The 20,277-nt window shown below is 36.5% G+C and overlaps 1 protein-coding gene across 5 annotated transcripts; it reads right to left on the reverse strand.

The window, feature by feature from the left end:
• Positions 1–7,501: 7,501 nt before the first annotated feature.
• On the reverse strand, positions 7,502–20,068 carry LOC113821647 (Protein pasi2). 5 transcript variants are annotated; one of them, XM_070137675.1, is made up of 7 exons: positions 19,905–20,068; positions 14,910–15,042; positions 12,792–12,999; positions 12,306–12,435; positions 11,816–11,910; positions 11,319–11,555; positions 7,502–9,504 (listed from the first exon to the last, which is right to left on the reverse strand). In XM_070137675.1, exons 2-7 carry the CDS (start codon positions 14,966–14,968, stop codon positions 9,421–9,423), a joined length of 813 nt encoding a protein of 270 aa, XP_069993776.1. In that variant the 5' UTR covers positions 14,969–15,042; positions 19,905–20,068; the 3' UTR covers positions 7,502–9,420. The 5 variants fall into 5 exon arrangements, with proteins under 5 accessions (XP_069993776.1, XP_069993774.1, XP_069993775.1 ...); XM_070137673.1 differs by having other exon boundaries at positions 7,502–10,212; positions 19,905–20,067; XM_070137674.1 differs by lacking the exon at positions 19,905–20,068 and adding an exon at positions 15,647–15,682 and having other exon boundaries at positions 7,502–10,212.
• Between the last annotated feature and the right edge of the window lie 209 nt (positions 20,069–20,277).

Below are 20,277 nucleotides of genomic sequence, written 5' to 3' on the forward strand. Positions count from 1 at the left end.
GCGGAGCACTGGTGTTTAACTCTACGGGGCCACCTAGCCAATTTTCACACTCAGACTCCTGTGAAAAGACGAAAAACTAGTGCAGGGTGGTGTATAAATATGTATATAAGGTATATAAGCACATAAAGATAATTTTCGTGTACCCCATGACCTTTTGTTTATTTATATTGTTCCTTCCGTTTGTTTCGTTGTTTGTTCGTTGTTTTTTGTTTGTGTTTTCTGATATTTCTAAAAGTTATAACACATTTTAATGAGATTTTAATCAAAGGTGTATTTTAACCTAACTTAAGATGTTTATTGGTGATGCAGACCATGGTTTGGATCCAGGATTTTTTTTTTCTAACTCGAAAAGTTATTAACAGATTTGAATAAGATTTTTACCTGAGGTTTGTCTTAGCCTAATTAATATTCCATAACATTTTGGTGGTGATCCGGATAATTTGGCAATCCTACTCCCCATTGGGGGGGGGGAGGTTTGCATTTTCGAAATGTTTTTTTCATAGATCAAACTATGTATGATGAAGACATAAAGAAAAGAAAATACTCCATATGAACGGCATATCATGTATATTTAAAATCTTTATTGTCGTTTTTTGGACGCTTGTCAGATTTTTAAAATCATTCCGAAAAAAAATTAAAGTTGGTCTCATCTTACGTGAAGTTTAATTAGCTTTCGGAAAATTATCTCATTTTTTATTTATTATCTGTAATCATTGCGTCACAATTGCCGATTTTCAAAGGTAACGTGAAAAAGTAATATTTCGGTTGACATCGAAAATAGCTGCTACCACCTAAAAAATAACGGTCGGGCCTTGAAAGTTTCAGGGGGAGAATCAGAGGCCATGAAACTCCTTGAAAATCCATTAAACTCGATTTCGGCAAGATGGGCGAAAAATGACGAAAAAGACCAGTCGGTCCACTTAAGAAGTGGATTGTAGAAGGGGTTGGAGAAGAAGCAGGAGGGGGAAAAGACCATGCAAAATTAGTTAAGTCGAAGGCTGAGACCCCCAACATCGGGTCCAGTTCCTCACCTCCTAAGCCCCCCCCCCCCTCACGACAACAACGGGCAAGGGATTGGGGGGGGGGGGGTGCAAGGATAGTCTAACCTCACTCTTGAGTTAACAGGACAAAAGCTCGACAAGCCCCCATCACACTTTACAGCACTTTCAGAACCAGTGCATAGGCTTGCCCTAAGCCTCAGGATCTCTATAGCAATTCACAATGCATATCAAACATCTTGAGGTTGATATGGTCTGCAAGCAGCCCACAGCCGACCTCACGACATCGTTCCACAATGACTCAAAGTACTAGGATACAGTCTATTGTGGACTTGCCTGGAGTGAATCTGGACCGCTCTGGTCTTTTTGGGTGGTTGAGGAGCCACTTTAGAAGTATGTGGGTGAAAACCTTGCCTGGCATACTGTGCAATGTGATGCCACGGCAGTTGCTAGTCCTAAAGAACTTTCCCTTTAGAGAGGGATAACCGTGCCCCATAACAGGTCAGGGGGAATATGTGATATCTCTGTACTGCTAAAGGCTAGGGGTAAACCTATGGCATGGGGCTTGCATACTACCAGAACAGTATGCAAGCCCCATGCCATAGGTTCACCCCTAGCCTTTAGCAGTACAGAGATATCACATATGCCTGCAGTTTTCCCATCCTTCAGCTTAGAGATCCCCTCCCTTACCTGACTGATGGCTGGGTCTGGTGCAGGGACTGATACATAACTTGGGTCTAGACTACTGGAGAGTACTTGATGCAGTTTCTCAGAATACTTTACAAACCTTAACATTCACTGAGCAGACTGCACGTATCTGCAAAGAGGGATTGGAGTTCAGTTTTCTCAGGGCTTGGTAGGCAGGAGGGTCATTTACAAGGAAATGGCCTACCTCTTCAGCAAGATTCCTGATGAACTGTTCCTTATCCCTTCTCAGCAGAGTCCAAGCCCTAAGCATCAAGGAATAGTACAACACTGGAGGCTGTGCAACATAAATCTGTTGGCCTCCATTGTTTCTGCAATGTCCATAGACGTTCACCATTGGACTTGCGCAGCATCAAGTGTTTCACTCTTAAAGGAATTCCCAAGAGCTACAGTGTCCGTTAGGTTTTCAAGCAGTTAGCCAATCAGATATTGTTGTAGAGTTACTCCTGTTGATACTCTTAACTCAATCTGTCCAGGTGAAGCACCCTTGAGTGGCCACTGAAGAGACAGGGATTTGAAGTGGACCCATAGGGTTGCTATAACCAGCGAGTGCTAATAAGAATGTGGTTGATATCCTTGGCCACAGCGCCCATATCACACTATACCTAGTCTAGCAATGCAGGTTTAAGCGCTGATACCAGGAGCCATAAATCCTCAATCTCTGGGATCTAGCAAACTCCCAGAGAAGTAGCCTATTATAACTATAGAGATCAGCTCCCAAGCCATAAGGAATCTAAAGCATCTCGTAGCCAGCTCGATCAGAGCTGGATACCGCACTGAAGTTGCCCAGTACAATACAAAAATTTCACCGGGAGCATTTGTCTGCTACAGACATAAGTTTGGCATAGAATGCCTTTCTCATTGAGTTTACAATTATCGGTAGGAGCTTACACAGCAATGAGAGACTCAAAGCCAAAAGCATGCTTCGGTCTCAGTTCCATAATACACTCGCCAACCTCTATTACCGAAGGTTGAAGTCGGCTGGAGATGGCTATGGCTACTTTCAGGAGATTTTGACCATAGCCCCGGCCTGATCATTAATAGGTGTACCCCACCTTTACTGAGAGCCGTCTCCCAACGTCTGTCCCAGTGAAATGGAGCTGACCAAGAGGAGATTGATAGTTTTACAGTATGTAATTTATTAGTGCGGAGACTTGATCAGAAAAAATGCCATCGGGTATACAGAAAGGTGTTAAAGTAGGGACAATAATCCATGGCTGGAATATGAGAAGAGTGGTTGGTGTGATGTGGACATAGCGGTATAGCGTGCTAAATATCTGCTTGTTCATTGCCCTGTTTATTGCAGTTCATTGCCAACCTGGCTGGACACTCATCAAAATCTGATTTATTTATGGAGTGTGGACAGGTAGAACAACCAGTTCTGGATGTTAAAGACAAGGACATTGGTCGAGTGCATAGACTTTATGAGGGTTAATGAGTTACGAGAGTCAGTAAAAATAGTGAAAGAGGAAGGGAGTGAGTATATCCTTTTTAAGGCAAAAGGGAATTCATACACTTCTGTAGTAAGGACACTAGATTCAGGAGGGAAGGTGTATTTGAAAGTGCGATTTGGAACCATCATTGTAAACATGAATGCTGGAGGAATGAATGGAGACATTGTTAAGGAAATGGGTGAGAAGGACAGAGGGGGATATCTGATTTTGGTGGGTCAGGGGAAACAGGAACAAATACGGGGGTAAGGTATAAGCCACGGAGGAAAGGAATGGACAGAAAACGGGAGAGTTACGGAGAAACATGGAGAAGCAAAGGTAAGAAGCAGGGAATGTGGGATAGTTTGGTAAAAGAAGTTGGTGGAATCGAGCATAGCATCGGAGAGAGGGAAGGGCACGGCGTCAAGAGAGAGATGGCATGCCAGACTCAGTATACAGGCTCTCAGCTAGAGGGGAGCGGAAGGCACCTATGGCTAAGTGGAGACCACAGTGGTAGATTGTATCTAGATGAGCAAGAAGGGAGGTTGAGGCAAAGGAGTAGATGTGGCATCCATAATCTAGAGTGGAGAGGATCAAGGTAACATGAAGATGAAGGAGAGTTTTGTGATCTGAGCCCCAGGATATGCGGGAATTTGTAAGATTCTGAGGCGGCATTTAGTTTTTTTCTTTAAAGTAAAAGATATGATCTCGCCAGGACAATTTAGAGTAAAAAATAACGCCAAGGAATATGCCAGAGGAACGGTATTGGAGTAGAGCATCATATAAGAAGACTGGAGGTTGGGGACCTACACGTGAGCGAGAGAAAGATGGAGAAAGATTTGGAGGTAGAAAAACGAAAGCCATGGGTGTGGTCCAGGAAGATACTGATGTTATTGCAGACTGAAGATCTGGTTTGAATGTGCTAGAGGTGTAGATGGTTAAATCAACATAGAGTGATGCCCGGGCTCCTGGTGGTAGAACTGAGACAGTGTCGTTAACAGCAAGAAGGAATAAAGTGGTCTAAGCACATTGCCTTGTGGGAGGCCTTCGAACTGAGGAAAGGATGATGAAGTAGAAGAGACAATTTTGACCTGGAAAGTAGTTAGAGAGGAACGACTTTATGAAGACACCCATGTTTCCACGTATACCTAGGGAGGACAATTGTTGGAGAATGTGGTACCGCCATGTGATGCCATATGTTTTTTTCTAGGTCAAAGAATATGGCTAATACAGATTCATGGCGTGCAAATGCAGATGTAATATGTTTCGAAATGAGCAAGAGGATCTGCTGTACTTCGGGCACGGCGGAAACCAAACTGGGAAGGAGGGGAGATTGTGAGATTCAAGATACCTCATTAGGCGGAAGTTATCCATTCGTTCTAGGAGTTTACACAAGCAGCTAGTTAGAACGATGTGGCGGTTATCTTGAGGAAGGTTGAAAATAGTTAAAAGAAAGGTTAGGGAGCAAGATGATGGGGGTCGGAGCATACGTTAGTGAATACCGCCAGGGCCTTCATAAGTGTTGCTGCACGACTGTAAGGCAGTATTGAGTTCAGAGGAAGTAAAAGGAACATTATAGGACTCATCAGAGGATGTGATTGGGGGTGCGTTCCCTGACGGTCTTTATGGAAGAGGTATAGGGAAAGGTGAGAGCCACTACTGACCTAGCTGAAATAGTCGCCCAGTTCATTAGTGGCTTGGATAGGATCAGAGATGAGAGTATCTCGAATATGGAGGACGGAGGCTGGATGTTTGCCTGATAATTTATGGATCCGACGCCAAACAGCTGAAATGGATGTAGATGCAATTGAGGAAACAATTTCGCCAGCTATTTGTTTTACTGTTTCGGATTGTACAATGAAGACAGGCAGATCCTCTTAAAGGAGATAAGGGCTGATAGCTGATTGGGGGTACCTCCTTTGTAGCAATAACTGTTCCAGGCTGTTCGTTTTAAGCGAATCGCTTTGGTACAATTAGAATTCCACCATGGAACATACTTGGAGGTATAAGGTCTTGAGATTTGAGGAATGGCTGTATAGGAAGCCCTTAGGACCGTGTTTGTGAAATTGTAGCATCTCTGAAATGGGTGTGAAGGGGGGTGAAGGGATAGGGATAGTAGAGAGTGAAGTGAAAGTATGCCAGTCAGCTCTATCAAAGCACCGTCGTGGAGGATTAGGAAGTGGTACCTATGAAGTAGGGGAAAGGAGTACTGGGAAATGTTCTAGAACTGACCACTGGAAACCTAAATGAAGAGAAGGGGAGCATAGAGTGAGTTCAAGGTATGAAAAGGATTGCGTGCACATGTCTAAGTCTGTGGGACGATCTGAATTAAGAATAATTAGCTTATTTGTGGAGAGGAAGCGTTCTAGAGATCGACCTCGGAAGGTGGTGATAGAATCACCCCACAGAGTGTGGCGGCAGTTAAAATCACCAACTATGAGGAATAGTGGTCGGGGCTGGGAAATTAGTTTCAAAGGCAACAAAGTCAATGGGGTAGGAAGGGGAGAAGTAGACTGAACTAACTGTGATCCAACGCCCAAAAAAGATGCTAATAACTGTGCATGGGACAGTGGTTTGAAAGGGAGGTATGACACAAGGTGTTTTTTGATGGACAAGTATAGAGAAGACGTACAGGGAGTGTGAGGAAGAGTCAAAATGGTAGTTGGGAATTGGAATACGAGGATGCATAAAAAAAGTCTCTTGGAGGCAGATAATGGATGGATTATAAGAAGAAAGTATATGACGAACGTCAGGTCTGTGAGAACGGAAACCGCGAATATTCCAATGTAGGAGAGCTATAACTTAGTTGTTTTAAGAGTGGTAATGGTTACAGTGCATGTTGGAGAATTTGAAGGGGAAGGAGCAAGAGGGTGAGATAAGGAATTAGAGGGAGGGGGTGTACTATCTGAAGGATCTGGGGAAGGGCATAGTTTTGACATAATTGTGTGTATCCAGGAGGGAGTGGAAGGGATAGTGGGGATGGAAGGAGGGTTATTGTAGGTGTGTAGTTGGAGCTGAGGGGGATGGGTTGTGTTGGAAAGGTGTAGGGGGAATATAAGTAGGAGGAAGATGGATGTCGGCAGTCACTTTGAGTGTGGAGGGAGCAGGAGTTGTGGAATTTGAGAGTGGATGAGAGTTTTTGCTGCGTTTTGTGTCTCTAGCAGATATCTTCCATAGTTTCTGTAATGGAGGTAGTTGAAGAGTTTTATGAGACAAAGGTGTTCTTATGAGGGGGGAAAGAGGAGACTGGTGTCTGAGGAGTAGAGGCAAAGGTAGTTGGAGATGACTGGGTAGTAGGAGAACGTATAGTCTGCTGCGGTTAGTGGGGGAAGGGAGAGGGGAAGGTGTTGGGGCTGTAGTTTAGATTGGAATGTCTGGATTTAGAGTGGCAAAAGAATTTGAATGTGTAGGAACATCTTGAGAAGGAGGGGGAGGGGGCAGATTAAGCGACATTACTGGAGTAGGGAGTATGAGAGAAACCTCGGCGACGTGCTTCCTATCTGGCTTCACCCAGAGTGAGACCAAGTTTGTATCTGAGAGTTGCCACCTCACTCAAACTTGTTATTGGAGCAGCCTCTATAAAATACATTATACGGGCCACCGCAGTTAACACATGTGCGTGATTATGCAGAGCAGTTTGATCGGTTATGACCAGGTTGGGAACATGGGGGGCATTGGGCTCTAGAACAGCCTGTTTGGCAGGATGTCCAAAATGCCAACAGTTTTGACATTGACGGAGAGGAGGTTGGTATGGTCGAACAGGGAGGGATTGCCCACCAATTTAGATATTAAAGGGAAGGTCATATCTATGGAAAGTAATTTTGACAGTGTTGGTGGGGTTCTATCAATGACCTCTTGGAGGAATGGAGTAGCACTGTACTGATATCACATCATGGTCTTTGAGGCAGGCAAGTAAGTCTTCTTCACAATCTGACCAGTCGATATCCATAGGGCAGTTTGCTGGGGAGATACAATTTCAGTGCAAGTATTAAGGGTTGGATGAGGTTTTGCAGGAATGGGGTTGCCAAAGAAAACAGATTTGATAATGCTATAGCTTGGGTTTCAGATGTATCTGTAACGAGGTGGGAATCATGGGGTCGGGTACAGAAAGGGGTAAGCCCACTTGCTTTTGGAAACATTGTTGAAAAAGTGTTGCCTAAGTAAGGAGCTGTAGGGGGGATCACGAAAAATTTGGCTGGGCTAAATAGAGTATTTATGATATTTGTAGAGAGGGAGAAAAGACCATGTAAAATGAGTCAAGGGCTGAGGCCCAAGGTAGGGAAAATCCCCAGCATTGTGTCCCAGTCCCCATTTCCTAGGCCCCCTAGGACAACAACATGTAAGGAATTGTAAAAAATAATAATAATATTAATAACTTTCCAAATATTTATTACACATACATACAAAAATATATTTCAGTGTTTTGTTCATTCCACTGATCAGTTGGACGGATCAGTTCTCAAAAGGTACAGATTCTAAAGGTATTTTCTCTTACAAATATAACAAATGCATGACCATATCTATATTTTAGTGTTTTGTTTATGTCAATGATCAATTGGACGGATCAGTTCTCAAGAGGTACAGATTCTAAATGAACTTTCTCTTACAAATATAACAAATGCTTGACCATATCTATATATTTTTCTCAAATAAATAAATTCTGTAATAGTTCCCAGTAATTTTCAGTTCAACCTTTTTATGCAAAAATATTCACAACCACATTCAAAAATAAAAGATATAGTCCGCATAGTTACATTAAAAGTAGGTAACTCTGCAGTTAAATTATCTTGACTATTTTCTGCTTTATAGGGAATGAACACTAAAATTCATAATGAGGTGGAATTGCTCTATACTGGAACTCACAGCAATTTAATATGAGAGGCAAACTTACTTTTGCAGTTAATATGGAGTGCTCATATTTCTATGTATAAAGGTATGTTAGCAAATATATGAAAAATAGCATTGATCCTTTACTACCAAAAATATACCTTTCCTTTGTGCTTTTCACTAATATTAAAAATAATTCTACAGGTCACTGATCATAAACAGTTACGATATAAACTATTTAACCATAACAAAGAAGAGTACTAAATAAAATACTCTAAACAAAATAATTGCCAGCTCAGTGGTAATACCAGGACCTTCAAATGGGACGGTCTACATTCACACCCACCTCAGGCCACAAGAAAGCCACTACTGTTGCTGAAGTTACTAACTGTATAAAAACCTGGGATTGGGTCATCCATTACAGCCTTCATGCTGCCTGTCTTTTGTGGGTGAAGCAGGGCACTGAGCTATGTACAGTGCATGCACTGCTCTTTTGCACTCATTTGGGACAATCTACTTTATTCTCCAGACTACCAGTTTTCTGGTAAATTGCAACTGAGGCTTCTTCCATAATATTTATCTGAAACCTACATAAGACTCTTATACTGATATGTGTAAATGCAGAACAAACACATCATAAATAAGAAATTTTCAGAAACCAAGCTTTTCCAACAGCTCACAATGGTATACCTAAAGAATTTAAGTACCTGTACTACCAACAAAGTAAAGAAAAAACTCAAGTTAATATCTTGACAAATGTAAGCATGGACATTCAAAGTTGTTAGACTTCATATTAGCTACAGTGATACATACAATAATAAAAGTGTGTAAATAGCTTTAAAACTAATCTGGCAGCTGATATACACAGCAAGGGGAAACAGAGGTAGCCCCTCACCTTACATATACTTGAAATTCCTCTTTATACAAGTATGAGATTCCCAATAACAATAACATTGAAGTCTTATCTTTGGTAAACTTTAAGAAAGTTATGAATGCAACTGCCTATTTTTATATTGGGTTTGGCTCATTAGCTGTTATGTTTATTTTGGCATATACAAAAAAGGTGTGTAAAAATAATAATTACTTTAGTAATTAAAAAGACATGTATTGTAACTGAACAAGACAAATTAATTGGCTTCATAATTCACTTCTAAATCGATGTCAACTATTTTTTTGCAGGCCCATACACAGTCAGTTACTTTAAAAATAGTTATTCAATTGAATTCGTATGTAAAATAACTGGTACTATAGAAGAAGCATTTACATTGAATCAAATCTAAATCAATAAATATATGCAAAAAAAAAAAAAAAAAAAAGTCTATAACAATCCCACAGGACCTAATATCATCATCCCTTTGCATTCTATAGAAATCATAATCAGCAAATGCCTCAGATCCAATGTAAATCTGAAACAATTATGAAGCACAAAAACCTCAACTGCTCATGTATCATGGAATAACTTATGCAATCATCTTGGATGACACTTCAGACCTTGCCCCTGGTGTGGTGGGTCGTGATGCAGTAAATGAGCTCATTGTCTCCATCTGAAAGTTCACAGAGATTATAACTTTTGTTGATTTACACAGGATGAAAAATAAATTTGGATTTTAAAAAGTAAAAAAAAAAATATCATGGTTTATAATGATAATGGTGACGAAATCATACTGACCATGTTTGATAAAAAGGACTTACTTTTGACCCAGCAAGAGGGAAAAAAATAAATAAGTAAATAAATACATGCTGAGGTGTAAATTATAGTATCACTTAACCAGATACAATACTGATTAATGAAAATTACATGAATACTACTATTTACCTATAGATACTTCTTTTATTTTACTTCAACTATTGCAAAGACATCCTGGAATATGTAAAAAAAAAAAAAAAAAAAAAAAAAAAATTGCATAATAACTGGATTTGCTAAACTATTATAACCAGCTACAATCCACAAAGCCTCTATTCAAAATCCAGATCTACAATGAGTACTTCACAGATGTAAAAAGAAAATAATAATCATTAAATTGATAAATAAATAAAAAGTTTCCAGGAGTCATTTTCCCTCCTCATAATCAATCTCAGTTAAAAGAACAGCTTTCTAAATCATTTACACATTAATTCACATTTTCTCCTTTAGGTTAACCTAAACTAAATTCTAAACTCTACGCTCTATAGTCTAACTGCGTAGAAATGGTGGAACGTGCGCCAGGAGTGGTGGGGCGGGAACTGAAGCCCATCGTGCTCATTGTGTCCATCTGTAATAGGGTGCAAAAGGAGTGAGATAAGAGGTGAGATGTGAGTGACAGTGAGAAAGTAAAGGATAGAGACACATAAAAAGCTAAGTGGCAGATGTAAAGCAACATATAGTTTACAAACCATGTGAAACTATACATCTAAGAACAGTTTTATCGATACACTATCCAAGTACTACCAAAGTTCAAAATGATCTTCCTATCAAGACAGACAAATAAGGACATAAAAAAGACAAATAAGGTATTTCAACAGAGCTACTTAACTTTAAATAAACAGATGATCTATTTCTAAATTTTAAAAAAGTAAAAACAGATTATAATCTAAACAGCATTACTAATAACATAACAGAACATGATTTACCAAAGTTCAGACCTGACAAATCAGAATTCTAAAAAGCCACAGTATTATTTAAGAACTGCTCATATATCTCTGATACTCACTCCAAGAATAACATGCTTTATACATTAGGCCAAGTGGAGGAAAAAATGTGGTTCCTTTAACTTAACCCTCTAATAAAAAAAGTCTACCATTTTTAATCCATATTGAAATCTAATTATGCATCTCAAACATGTATTGTGATACGTTTCTTGGGGTACAAAAGGCTGCTTAAAACCAAGAAACTATCTTATTTCTTGAAATCTATATTCTGAAAATGTAAAATTAATGAGAAACTAATGTCAACTGGAAGTACTAAAAAACATGGAGATATATATATCCTGAACCGCAACAATTTTTCTTCTTGGCTTATCTATTTATAATGTTTATTGCAATCTATACAATGACTAATATAAAAAATAATGCAACTGGTAGATGGTGGATGCAGGAAAGAGAAAGTATGAAGTGCAATATCTTTCTTCCTTTGGTGATTATTCAGAAAGTGGAAGTAAATAAAGTAAATACCAAATTAATGGTTATATATACATCACAACCTAATCAAGTAGAGCAATATAGACTTTGTTGGTTTCTTATTTTTCTTTGTGTTCTTATTTACTTTCACTCTCACATTACATCAGTGTTTAAAGAAAGAAACAAAATGAAAGAAAAAAAAATGTGCACAGAAGGAAAAAGCCAATGATGGAAATTTCATCACTGCCAAGGTGCAACTTACCTTCACCCTTGCAACATCTTCAAGCCTTGTAACCTCACACAGCTCGTGGTAGAAGGAGTGAACAACCAACCATGCAAATATGTTGCCTGCAATGAACAGAAGCCAGAGCAGGCACATCACTACATGGTAGGCAAACACCATGTCATTGACGATTGATGAGTAAATGATGATCAGAATACGCCAGGCAGTGAAGAGGGCCATACACCATATCCAGGGCTCCATGCGGAACTCTATCTCCTGTAAAGGTCAAATATTTTCTTGTCTGAAAGATGGGTTCCCATATAAAATCAATACATAACTATGTGAAAGGAATAACATTCAATGATATTAGCCTTCTATTAGTTGCATAAAACAGAAATCAGGCACTATTCAAAAAAAATATATATATATATAATAATAAGAAATAACTATTAGTAATAAACATTAGACATAAAAGAATAAAAGCTAACACAGAAGACTTTAAAAACAAGCCTTCCATGTTATATACTGTCGTTAACCTTTCTCAAGCCTTGCAGAAGTACAACACTGGTAATGATAAGGCAGACTCCTCCAAAGGCTGTAATGCCTCCAAACAGCATCAGGGAATTGCGGACTGAAAGAGATAACAATTAATCAGTAATAATATTATTGGTGACAATGATAATGACAAAAACGAATAATTACTATCAACTTCTCCATAACCATAAAAGGAAATCAATAGAGACACAAAGCCTCAAAATTACCATGGTATTAAATTCTAATTCTAATAACAAATAAATATACATTAGTGAACAACTTTCTTTTGTACGTTATTTAGTTATACCTTCTTTTAGAAATTTACTCTAAATTCTGTACTAGTAAAATAAGAATACATTCCATACAGAAGTACATTCAAAAGATAAAGAAAGTGAAATTCCCACATTTTACTATATCAAAACATTTTAACATTATAAAAAATCACTTATAAAGGTCACACCAGTTACTGTACTGCCACAATGTTCTACCTACCATGTGGATTTCCAGAATATACAAAATCGTATGAAAACAAGTAGAATCCATAATGGCTGGAACCTGGGGCGGCAAGTGACAAAGAATAGATATCAAAGCATCCTGTAACTATTGCAAATAGCCCTTGAATCTGGGGAATGAAAGAAAAAAAAAATATTACACACAAATAACATCTGACTACTAAAATTTAATAATTTCCCAAAAAGTATTCAATGAGAAGGAATACCTAGGTGGCAAAATGATATTTCTATCTTAAAATATAATCCTCATGGAAGAGATATTTCTAAGTGGCATTAAGACATCAAACTTAAAAATCTTATCACTACTAAATACTCAGTGAACGGCAAAATCACATGACAAAGTATTTCTGAAAAAATACTACAGTTAAGCTTAGATAAGCTCTGGCAACCTCAATACACATGATTATTACTCAATGAACATAACACTACAAACCTCACACACAAGAACACCCTTTACTGCACTTACAATGGAATAAGTTGCGGCTAGGACAGAACCACGCTGTACATTGGTGAAGACAGCATCAGGCAGAATGGGGATGGATAAGCCAGTCTTTGTCTTCAGAGTATCAGTTAGTGTTGCCACAGAACGGATTGTCGTGGCATGAGAGACCCTTGATGTCCGAGAGGTGACCGACAGGCCTGAGACACTTCCAGCTATTGACGAATGAGGCATCCTAGAAAGGGGAACTTTCTTAATTTCTTGTTTCATATAAATCATATCTGACTGGGGCAGGAAAAGAAAATTACACCTTATATCAGTTAACACTGGAAATACCTATATTTGCACAAGCAAAATTACTAACTGGAACAAAAGTCACTTGTACAGATTGCCCTTTCAAGAACTGGTCAGTAATTACTGGACTTTTATTCAATGAAATATATTCTCTACAAACAGATATAGTTCTTTTCAGATTCTTAGCAAAAATTAGCAATATATAACTGTATTACAATACAAATATACAATACTAGCTTCTAAGTTAGAACAACAATATACAAGCTACACCAAGTTTTTTGTGCAAGCAAGTCTCTAGTACTTCAAATTCAACTGTACCAGCTATATACAGCTAGGAAATAACTCACTCAGTAAAAAAAAAAAGTGTTCTTGCACCTACTTCTGACAGACAGCTTTCCTTATTTTCTAAACTAATATGAATGCCTAATATTCGGCCATATGAATGACTTCACACCTGTTAGTTGCATATATTTTTTAACAACTAGTCAGCCAGTCCCCAGCCCATATTCAAAGTTGTACATAAGCTTTAAACCAAAGTTTAGACTAAATCTAATTGCATTTCTGTCTGTTTCAACATTAACAAATATGAAAGGAAATCCTGATTGTTGGAATAAACAAATAAACAATGTTTGTTTAAAATGGCCACAGGTGATGAATGTATACATATGTACATTTGTTTACCTTTCAATATCAATATGTAAACTATAAGCTGACATGCATTTGCCTGTATTTCTATGTTTTCATAATTCTTCATACCTGCAAACACACACACAAAATAATAAAATAAATCCAAAACATAACTTACATGAAAAACTCCAGTGACATTCACCTTAACTTCCTCCTTATTCCCTTTACCTTTATCATACTGTGTAGGTTATATGTCCTTGTTAAATGTATCATAAACCCAATGCAACAAGAACGCTTTATCAAAATTATTTTTCTTCAAAAGCCAATCTACCTAGTTTCCCTCAGCTTTCCTGTACAGAATGAGAAAAAGGAACAATGCATGAAAATAAGGCATGAGCTGTTGTGATTGAAGAAAATCAGAAGGATAAGTTCCACTGTTCCAATTACATGTTGGATTCCCCATGTTGCTCTTGAAAATGAAATTAACTGAGCAAGACGTAAAAGCAGTACACTAATAATACAAAATATACATTTATTAACATTCAACATTTGTATTACACATGTGCTACCTACTACTACTTTAACTTGGTGCCTTCAAGTCTATTTTGTAAAAGTTGCTGCTTAGATCATGTGAAATGTAGCTTTTCTATCCTTATCACTTTTTTTCCTATATTAATTTTTAAATATTGCAACTAAGAAAATTTATGTTCTAATTTCGGTATCTGGGGTAGATACTTCAAGTGATGATATTAATTAATCTCATTTGTAAAAATATGAGTGCTTCAATATGATGACCATATTTTTATTATCTAAAGAGACCTCAAAACAAGGAAATCTGTTGAATGTATAAATCATCTTGGAAACATAAAATTTCTCATCCGTGAGAACATATTTCATGCCTGCATACAACTGAATCAACGTATCAGGTTGTCTGACCTCAGCCTACTTATCATCAATGATATTAAGGCTAGGCTTGGAACAATAATCTTAGACAAAGTATAAACTCAAATTAAGGTATACAAGGGAACAAATGATTCCCATTATCTCTATCTAGCACTCTTCCACATCCTCAGGAAAGCAAAAGGGAGAAATGTTAATCAAATTACAAGGTTAAAAAAAAAAGTCAAGAGAGAAGCTTGTTCCCAAAGATTGACAGGAGCATGCAAACCAGTGTGTACTTGTTAATATGTGCTAGCCAACTGTCAAATAAAGATTTTTAATTACAACAGTCTGTGGGATGATGGACCAGCAGTGTGCTCCACGTCCAAGAAGTGTTCTGTCATGCTGGCTGCGTGGTGTTTCGTCCTAAGATACTGTACCTGTTGACTGGTTCACAGCCCCGTGTACTCACAATCAGCTGTTAACATTGCTACAAATACTCATGCATGTCTATGGCAACAGATTTCTAAAAAATCATAAAAGAAAAGCAAAATTCTCATGTATAATTCAGGTTAGCTGAAACTGGTGAAAACAATGACAGTGCAATATTAAGCAAGTTAATAATCCTACTCATTCATAGAAAGTTATCTTTTAAACAATATTCTACGCTACTGAATAGTCATTTATTACCATATCATGATCTATGAAAATGGGATTAAATCTACACAGAAGACCTAGGAAGAATAGAGTTTTCTCTGATCAACAAATCAGCAAAAAAATTCAGAATCTACACAAAAGGAAATACAAACCAATGCTGTTTACTTAATTCTTAAAAATGTCAAAACAGAGACAGTTTTTCAGTTTGATTATCTTTCAAATGATCTCTCTGATACATCTGATGACAGGTGAGTAAAATAAGAATAAAACTATCACTTGAACTAAGTCACAAATAAATAATATGAAATAATAGATCACATCACTGACAACAGACATCTACCACTTATTTGTAATATATACACATATATATATAATATACATAATATTTCATTTTAGCCATACATATACTGCAAGGTAAAACATACATGTAAAAAAATTGGCAGATGATTTCTAGGACATTTTTCTTCTACAAAGCAACCTTTGCAAATTGAAAATAAGAGTTTGAAAACAAAGAAAAACTGTGACAGATGCAGTAAAGCTACTGTTATGGATTGTACACCTAGAGCATTCTGACAAAACCTAATAAATCTTCACCACATCTATTATGAAGGGAGCTTTTTTGGTTCCTTATCAGGTGGTAAATCAAGTGATCTACAGTCCGTACACTTAACAGCCATTATGATTATGATGAAAAGTCATGATTTTATTTTATTTTAAACATTTCATTAAATATATATATATATATATCTTGTTTCTAATTTCAGACAACCATATCACAGGTAGGAGAAACTGTTTTAAAATTCATCATCAATCAATCAATTCCAATGACTACTTGCCTTGTATAAGTATATGCAAACCTGAAATTATATATACATACATATATACTTATATATTTACAATAGATAAAGCCATTAGAACAAAGAATGTCTTTAAAAAAAATACTTACATTCACTTTTCATCATTTACAATAAAGAATATCTGAATCCTGAGTTAAAATACTCCTAAAAATTAAGGCCATAAAAGTAAATTAAGAATTCAGAATCTACTTTAGAATTATCTTACAATAAGCTCTCTATGTACAACCTTTTTTGTGATTTTACTAAGTATCAGGTTATTTTTCGCAAGTATGAGTATCAAGCAGCGACTATGATTTAGGCACAATGCAAATTTAAAGTCGTTTTAAAAAGCAACAAAAAGGATACTACTATGTTATATTCAGTGATATTGCAAAAGTTAATTGTATTATTCCCATTAAAGTACTTCAACAGTCACACACTTCAAAGTGAATTTAAATAGTCCTTTAGGCAATATAGATATCCAATACAACTAATAATCAGAATTACACTCAAGTACTATATGGGTATCAGTACCAGCTACACATTCCTATGGATCACATTTTCGCACACTGACTTTGCTTACATTATATCAACCCCCAACTTTAATAAGTATTACAAGGAAGGGAAATCACAGGATACATGAACAGCTACAGAGTATAGACTATTCACACACAACATATCTCTGGACTCATTGGTAACCAGCTTGGCCTTTGTCCTGTCATGCACTTATGCAGGATGTTGCACAACTGCAAGTGAGCTGAATGAATAAAGACGTGGCAAACAGTTGATTTGCTGAAGGGAGTGTGCTTATATCACTGCCATATAAAAAGACTAGATTTTCTACATTTTCATTATCCAAATAGCTGGGTATAATTGATATAAACATAAAAGAATTCTAAAAAAAAACAAATAGACATAGTATATAAATAGATTTTAATATTTCATCCCAAATCCAATTAAAAGATCACTCCCTACCTAAACTATACTTAATGTGAATCCTGAGCCCATTCAGAGGAATAATGTAGAGCACACTGCATTTTCGAAAGCCCAATCAAAGTTTGATATCCTTCTTTGTACAGGAAATTAGACAATATTGGGTATTACCCATCTCCTAGAATACAGTTTAAAACTTCACTGAGAGTTTTATGCCACTGACTAAGTCTTAGCTTAAAATGATATTATCACTATTTTCTTTCTTTTCTATTACTCTACATTATTAAAATAATAGTATTGTAAGATAGCTTTCATATCTATTCATCTACAAGTTACAGTGACAAAGACATATTCAGTGGTAAAGAAAAAGTGATTTGATAGTTATGGACGCCAAAACTTTAGTGACTAGAGTATATGTAGAGCTTTCATTACTAATATCCAGTCTGGAAAGTATGACATTTATACACCAGAGATATTTTCCAATTAAAACTGGTACAGAACAGCACACCACAAATTTAGCTCTTGCTTTCCAGATAGCTAATCAATACATGTCATATTCTGCAGATAGGTCATACGAGGAGGGGAGAAGCAGACTGTGAAACTATGATTTCTGTTTGGCATACAACAAACTTCTATGAGACATATCATCCTCCTTCCTGCTGCCCATATTGTGAAACGGGACAAGAAAAGCAGAATATTACTTAAATGTATGTTATTGTAATGCAATCAAGTTAACAACTGTGAATGTCAAAATGAAAATTATGCATTTCTGGTAATCACTCAGCATTGGGCCAAATATAAAAAACAATATGGCTTCCACACCTCACATCATGACAAAGGGAAGCAAACATTACCTAAAAATAATCTAAGAGACAAAACTGGAAGTGCTTCTATTTGCTGATAAATTGCCAGGAAAGCCAAAAAGCTTTAGCTCATCAGAAAATACTGAATGGTAATTGGTCTGCCATTGCTGGGGTACAAAATGCAGAAACCACAGAATTTCTGGACTGAGTCATGCAATCACATTTTAATAAGTAAATGTGGCCTTAGCTTTACTTTCTGCACTTTCTTATACCTAATACTGTTCCTTATGACAACATTTTTGTAACATATCAGCACATCAATTTTACTTGGCAAACCAGAAATCTTGTCTAAAAGTGCCACACTTTTCAATATCACTGCACATTCATATTATCTAGTGTCTAATAAATTACTTACACAATATCTTATCATGGAATTTCTAACACCATTTTGTAACACAAGTAGATAATTATATAATTTCATACTAAGATAATAATTATCATTATCATCAGTACTACTACTACTAGTAGTAGTACTACTGCTACTAGTTCTTCTACTAGTTCTACTACTACTACTAGTTCTACTACTACTACTAGTTCTACTACTACTACTAGTTCTACTACTACTAGTTCTACTACTACTACTAGTTCTACTACTACTACTAGTTCTACTACTACTACTAGTTCTACTACTACTACTAGTTCTACTACTACTACTAGTTCTACTACTGCTACTAGTTCTACTACTGCTACTAGTTCTACTACTGCTACTAGTTCTACTACTGCTACTAGTTCTACTACTGCTACTACTACTACTACTACTACTACTACTACTACTACTACTACTACTACTACTTATAACCACAACAATAATTTTAAAAATGACGTCCTCATCATTATTATCATTATTATTTATTACCATCATGAACAATAAAAATAACAATAACATTAATAATAACAGCAATAATAATAACTATCATAATTATAATCATAAATATAGCTACAACTATCACTACCATTACCATCGCCATTCTCATTATCATTATCATGATCATTACTGTTATCATCATTACCATTAGTCTATATTGATAATCATCATGTAAGTATTATTGTAATAACAATATCATTATGATAACCAATTATAATAATAATAATCATCATAATAATAATAGTAATAACAACAACAACAATAACAATAGCCATGATTAATAATAATAATAATAATAATAATAATAATAATAATAATAATAATAATAATAATAGTAATAATAACAACAACAACAACAACAACAACAATAACCATGATTGATGATGATGATGATGATGATTTCATTTTCAAATATAAAGCGGACACAACTTATAGTCACGTCACCTACAAGCCCTACCCTAATTTAGAGGATAATATACTACAATCTTTTAACTCCATTAATTATATAATTCATTTTTTTCAAATTCTCCCAAAGTAAAGGAAGCAAATTCTTGGGTAGGAGAAATTGACTTTTAAAATGCAGTTTTGGCAGCCATTATGATTGTGATTTCAATGCTGCCTACGGTCTCAAATACAGCAATATAAAAGGAAATTTGAAAGTGTTACATACACTGAAACCTTAACAAAATGAGATTTGTAAGCTAAATAAGAGTAAGTCTGAGGTAACATACCACTCAACCTCCCCCCCCCCTTCCCCCTTCGGTCACACCCTTAAAAATATCCAAAAATATTTGCCCATTTTTTAAATCTCGTTCTTAGCTCCTATAAGTAACATTAATTCTAAAGCAATAGTGTTAACTGAGGTAATATAAACTGAATATACAGATATATTATTTCTTAAGGGCCTAGCAATGACTCAAAATTTGAATATACAACTTGCGAAGCTAAAATTTTCCTATTCCACATTTCGCAAGGTAAAATTAGGGTAGTTTTGGTCCTAATTGTAATATAACAAACGACTGACTACCTTATGTTATCAAAATAAAGGATTCACTATGTGCTGTATCTTCAAAATATAACAACGAATCTGCAACGGAAGTATATTGTACACTTCGGTAAATTTCAAGCAACATCAAAACAACTGCGTTTCTCGTTATTATATACAACAAAGGCACAATTTTCTTACCTGGTGTCCGTAGAATCAATACCAGAACCTTAATTATGAACTTTCAATTCACACACAACCACATAAAGTCATAACAGTGGTAAAAATTAGAAAAATAACTAAGGAGCTTTTCCAAGGCGTGGCACAGGTGCGACTGTCTTCCTTTCTTCAGGGCCGTTCCGAAAAACGCTAAGCTTACCTTGAGTAAAAGATCGTATCTTTTACAAAACGAGTTAAATAAAAATGGCTAAATGGCTTACAGAAGGTCCTATGAAGTGCATTATGTATAAAATATGTGAGTAAATACGGAGTTATAGATATTTACATGTATTTTTTCAGTAACGGACCTTCACAGGTTAATTCTCCACCTGTCCGCTAGGTGGCCTTAGCGTCG

Source organism: Penaeus vannamei, chromosome 23 (assembly GCF_042767895.1).
Source record: "Penaeus vannamei isolate JL-2024 chromosome 23, ASM4276789v1, whole genome shotgun sequence".
In the NCBI taxonomy this organism is placed as follows: Eukaryota; Metazoa; Arthropoda; class Malacostraca; order Decapoda; family Penaeidae; genus Penaeus; species Penaeus vannamei.

Bases quoted from the DNA above. Each gene is read 5' to 3' on its own strand.
- LOC113821647 (XM_070137673.1), bottom strand. From the start codon at position 14,968: ATGACAGAACACTTCTTGGACGTGGAGCACACTGCTGGTCCATCATCC. The intron at 12,436-12,791 runs GTAAGTGCAGTA...TTCATTCCCCAG, and splicing joins TAGCCGCAACTTATTCCATT to ATTCAAGGGCTATTTGCAAT. The intron at 10,213-11,318 runs GTAAGTTGCACC...ACCCTATTACAG, and splicing joins AAGATGTTGCAAGGGTGAAG to ATGGACACAATGAGCACGAT.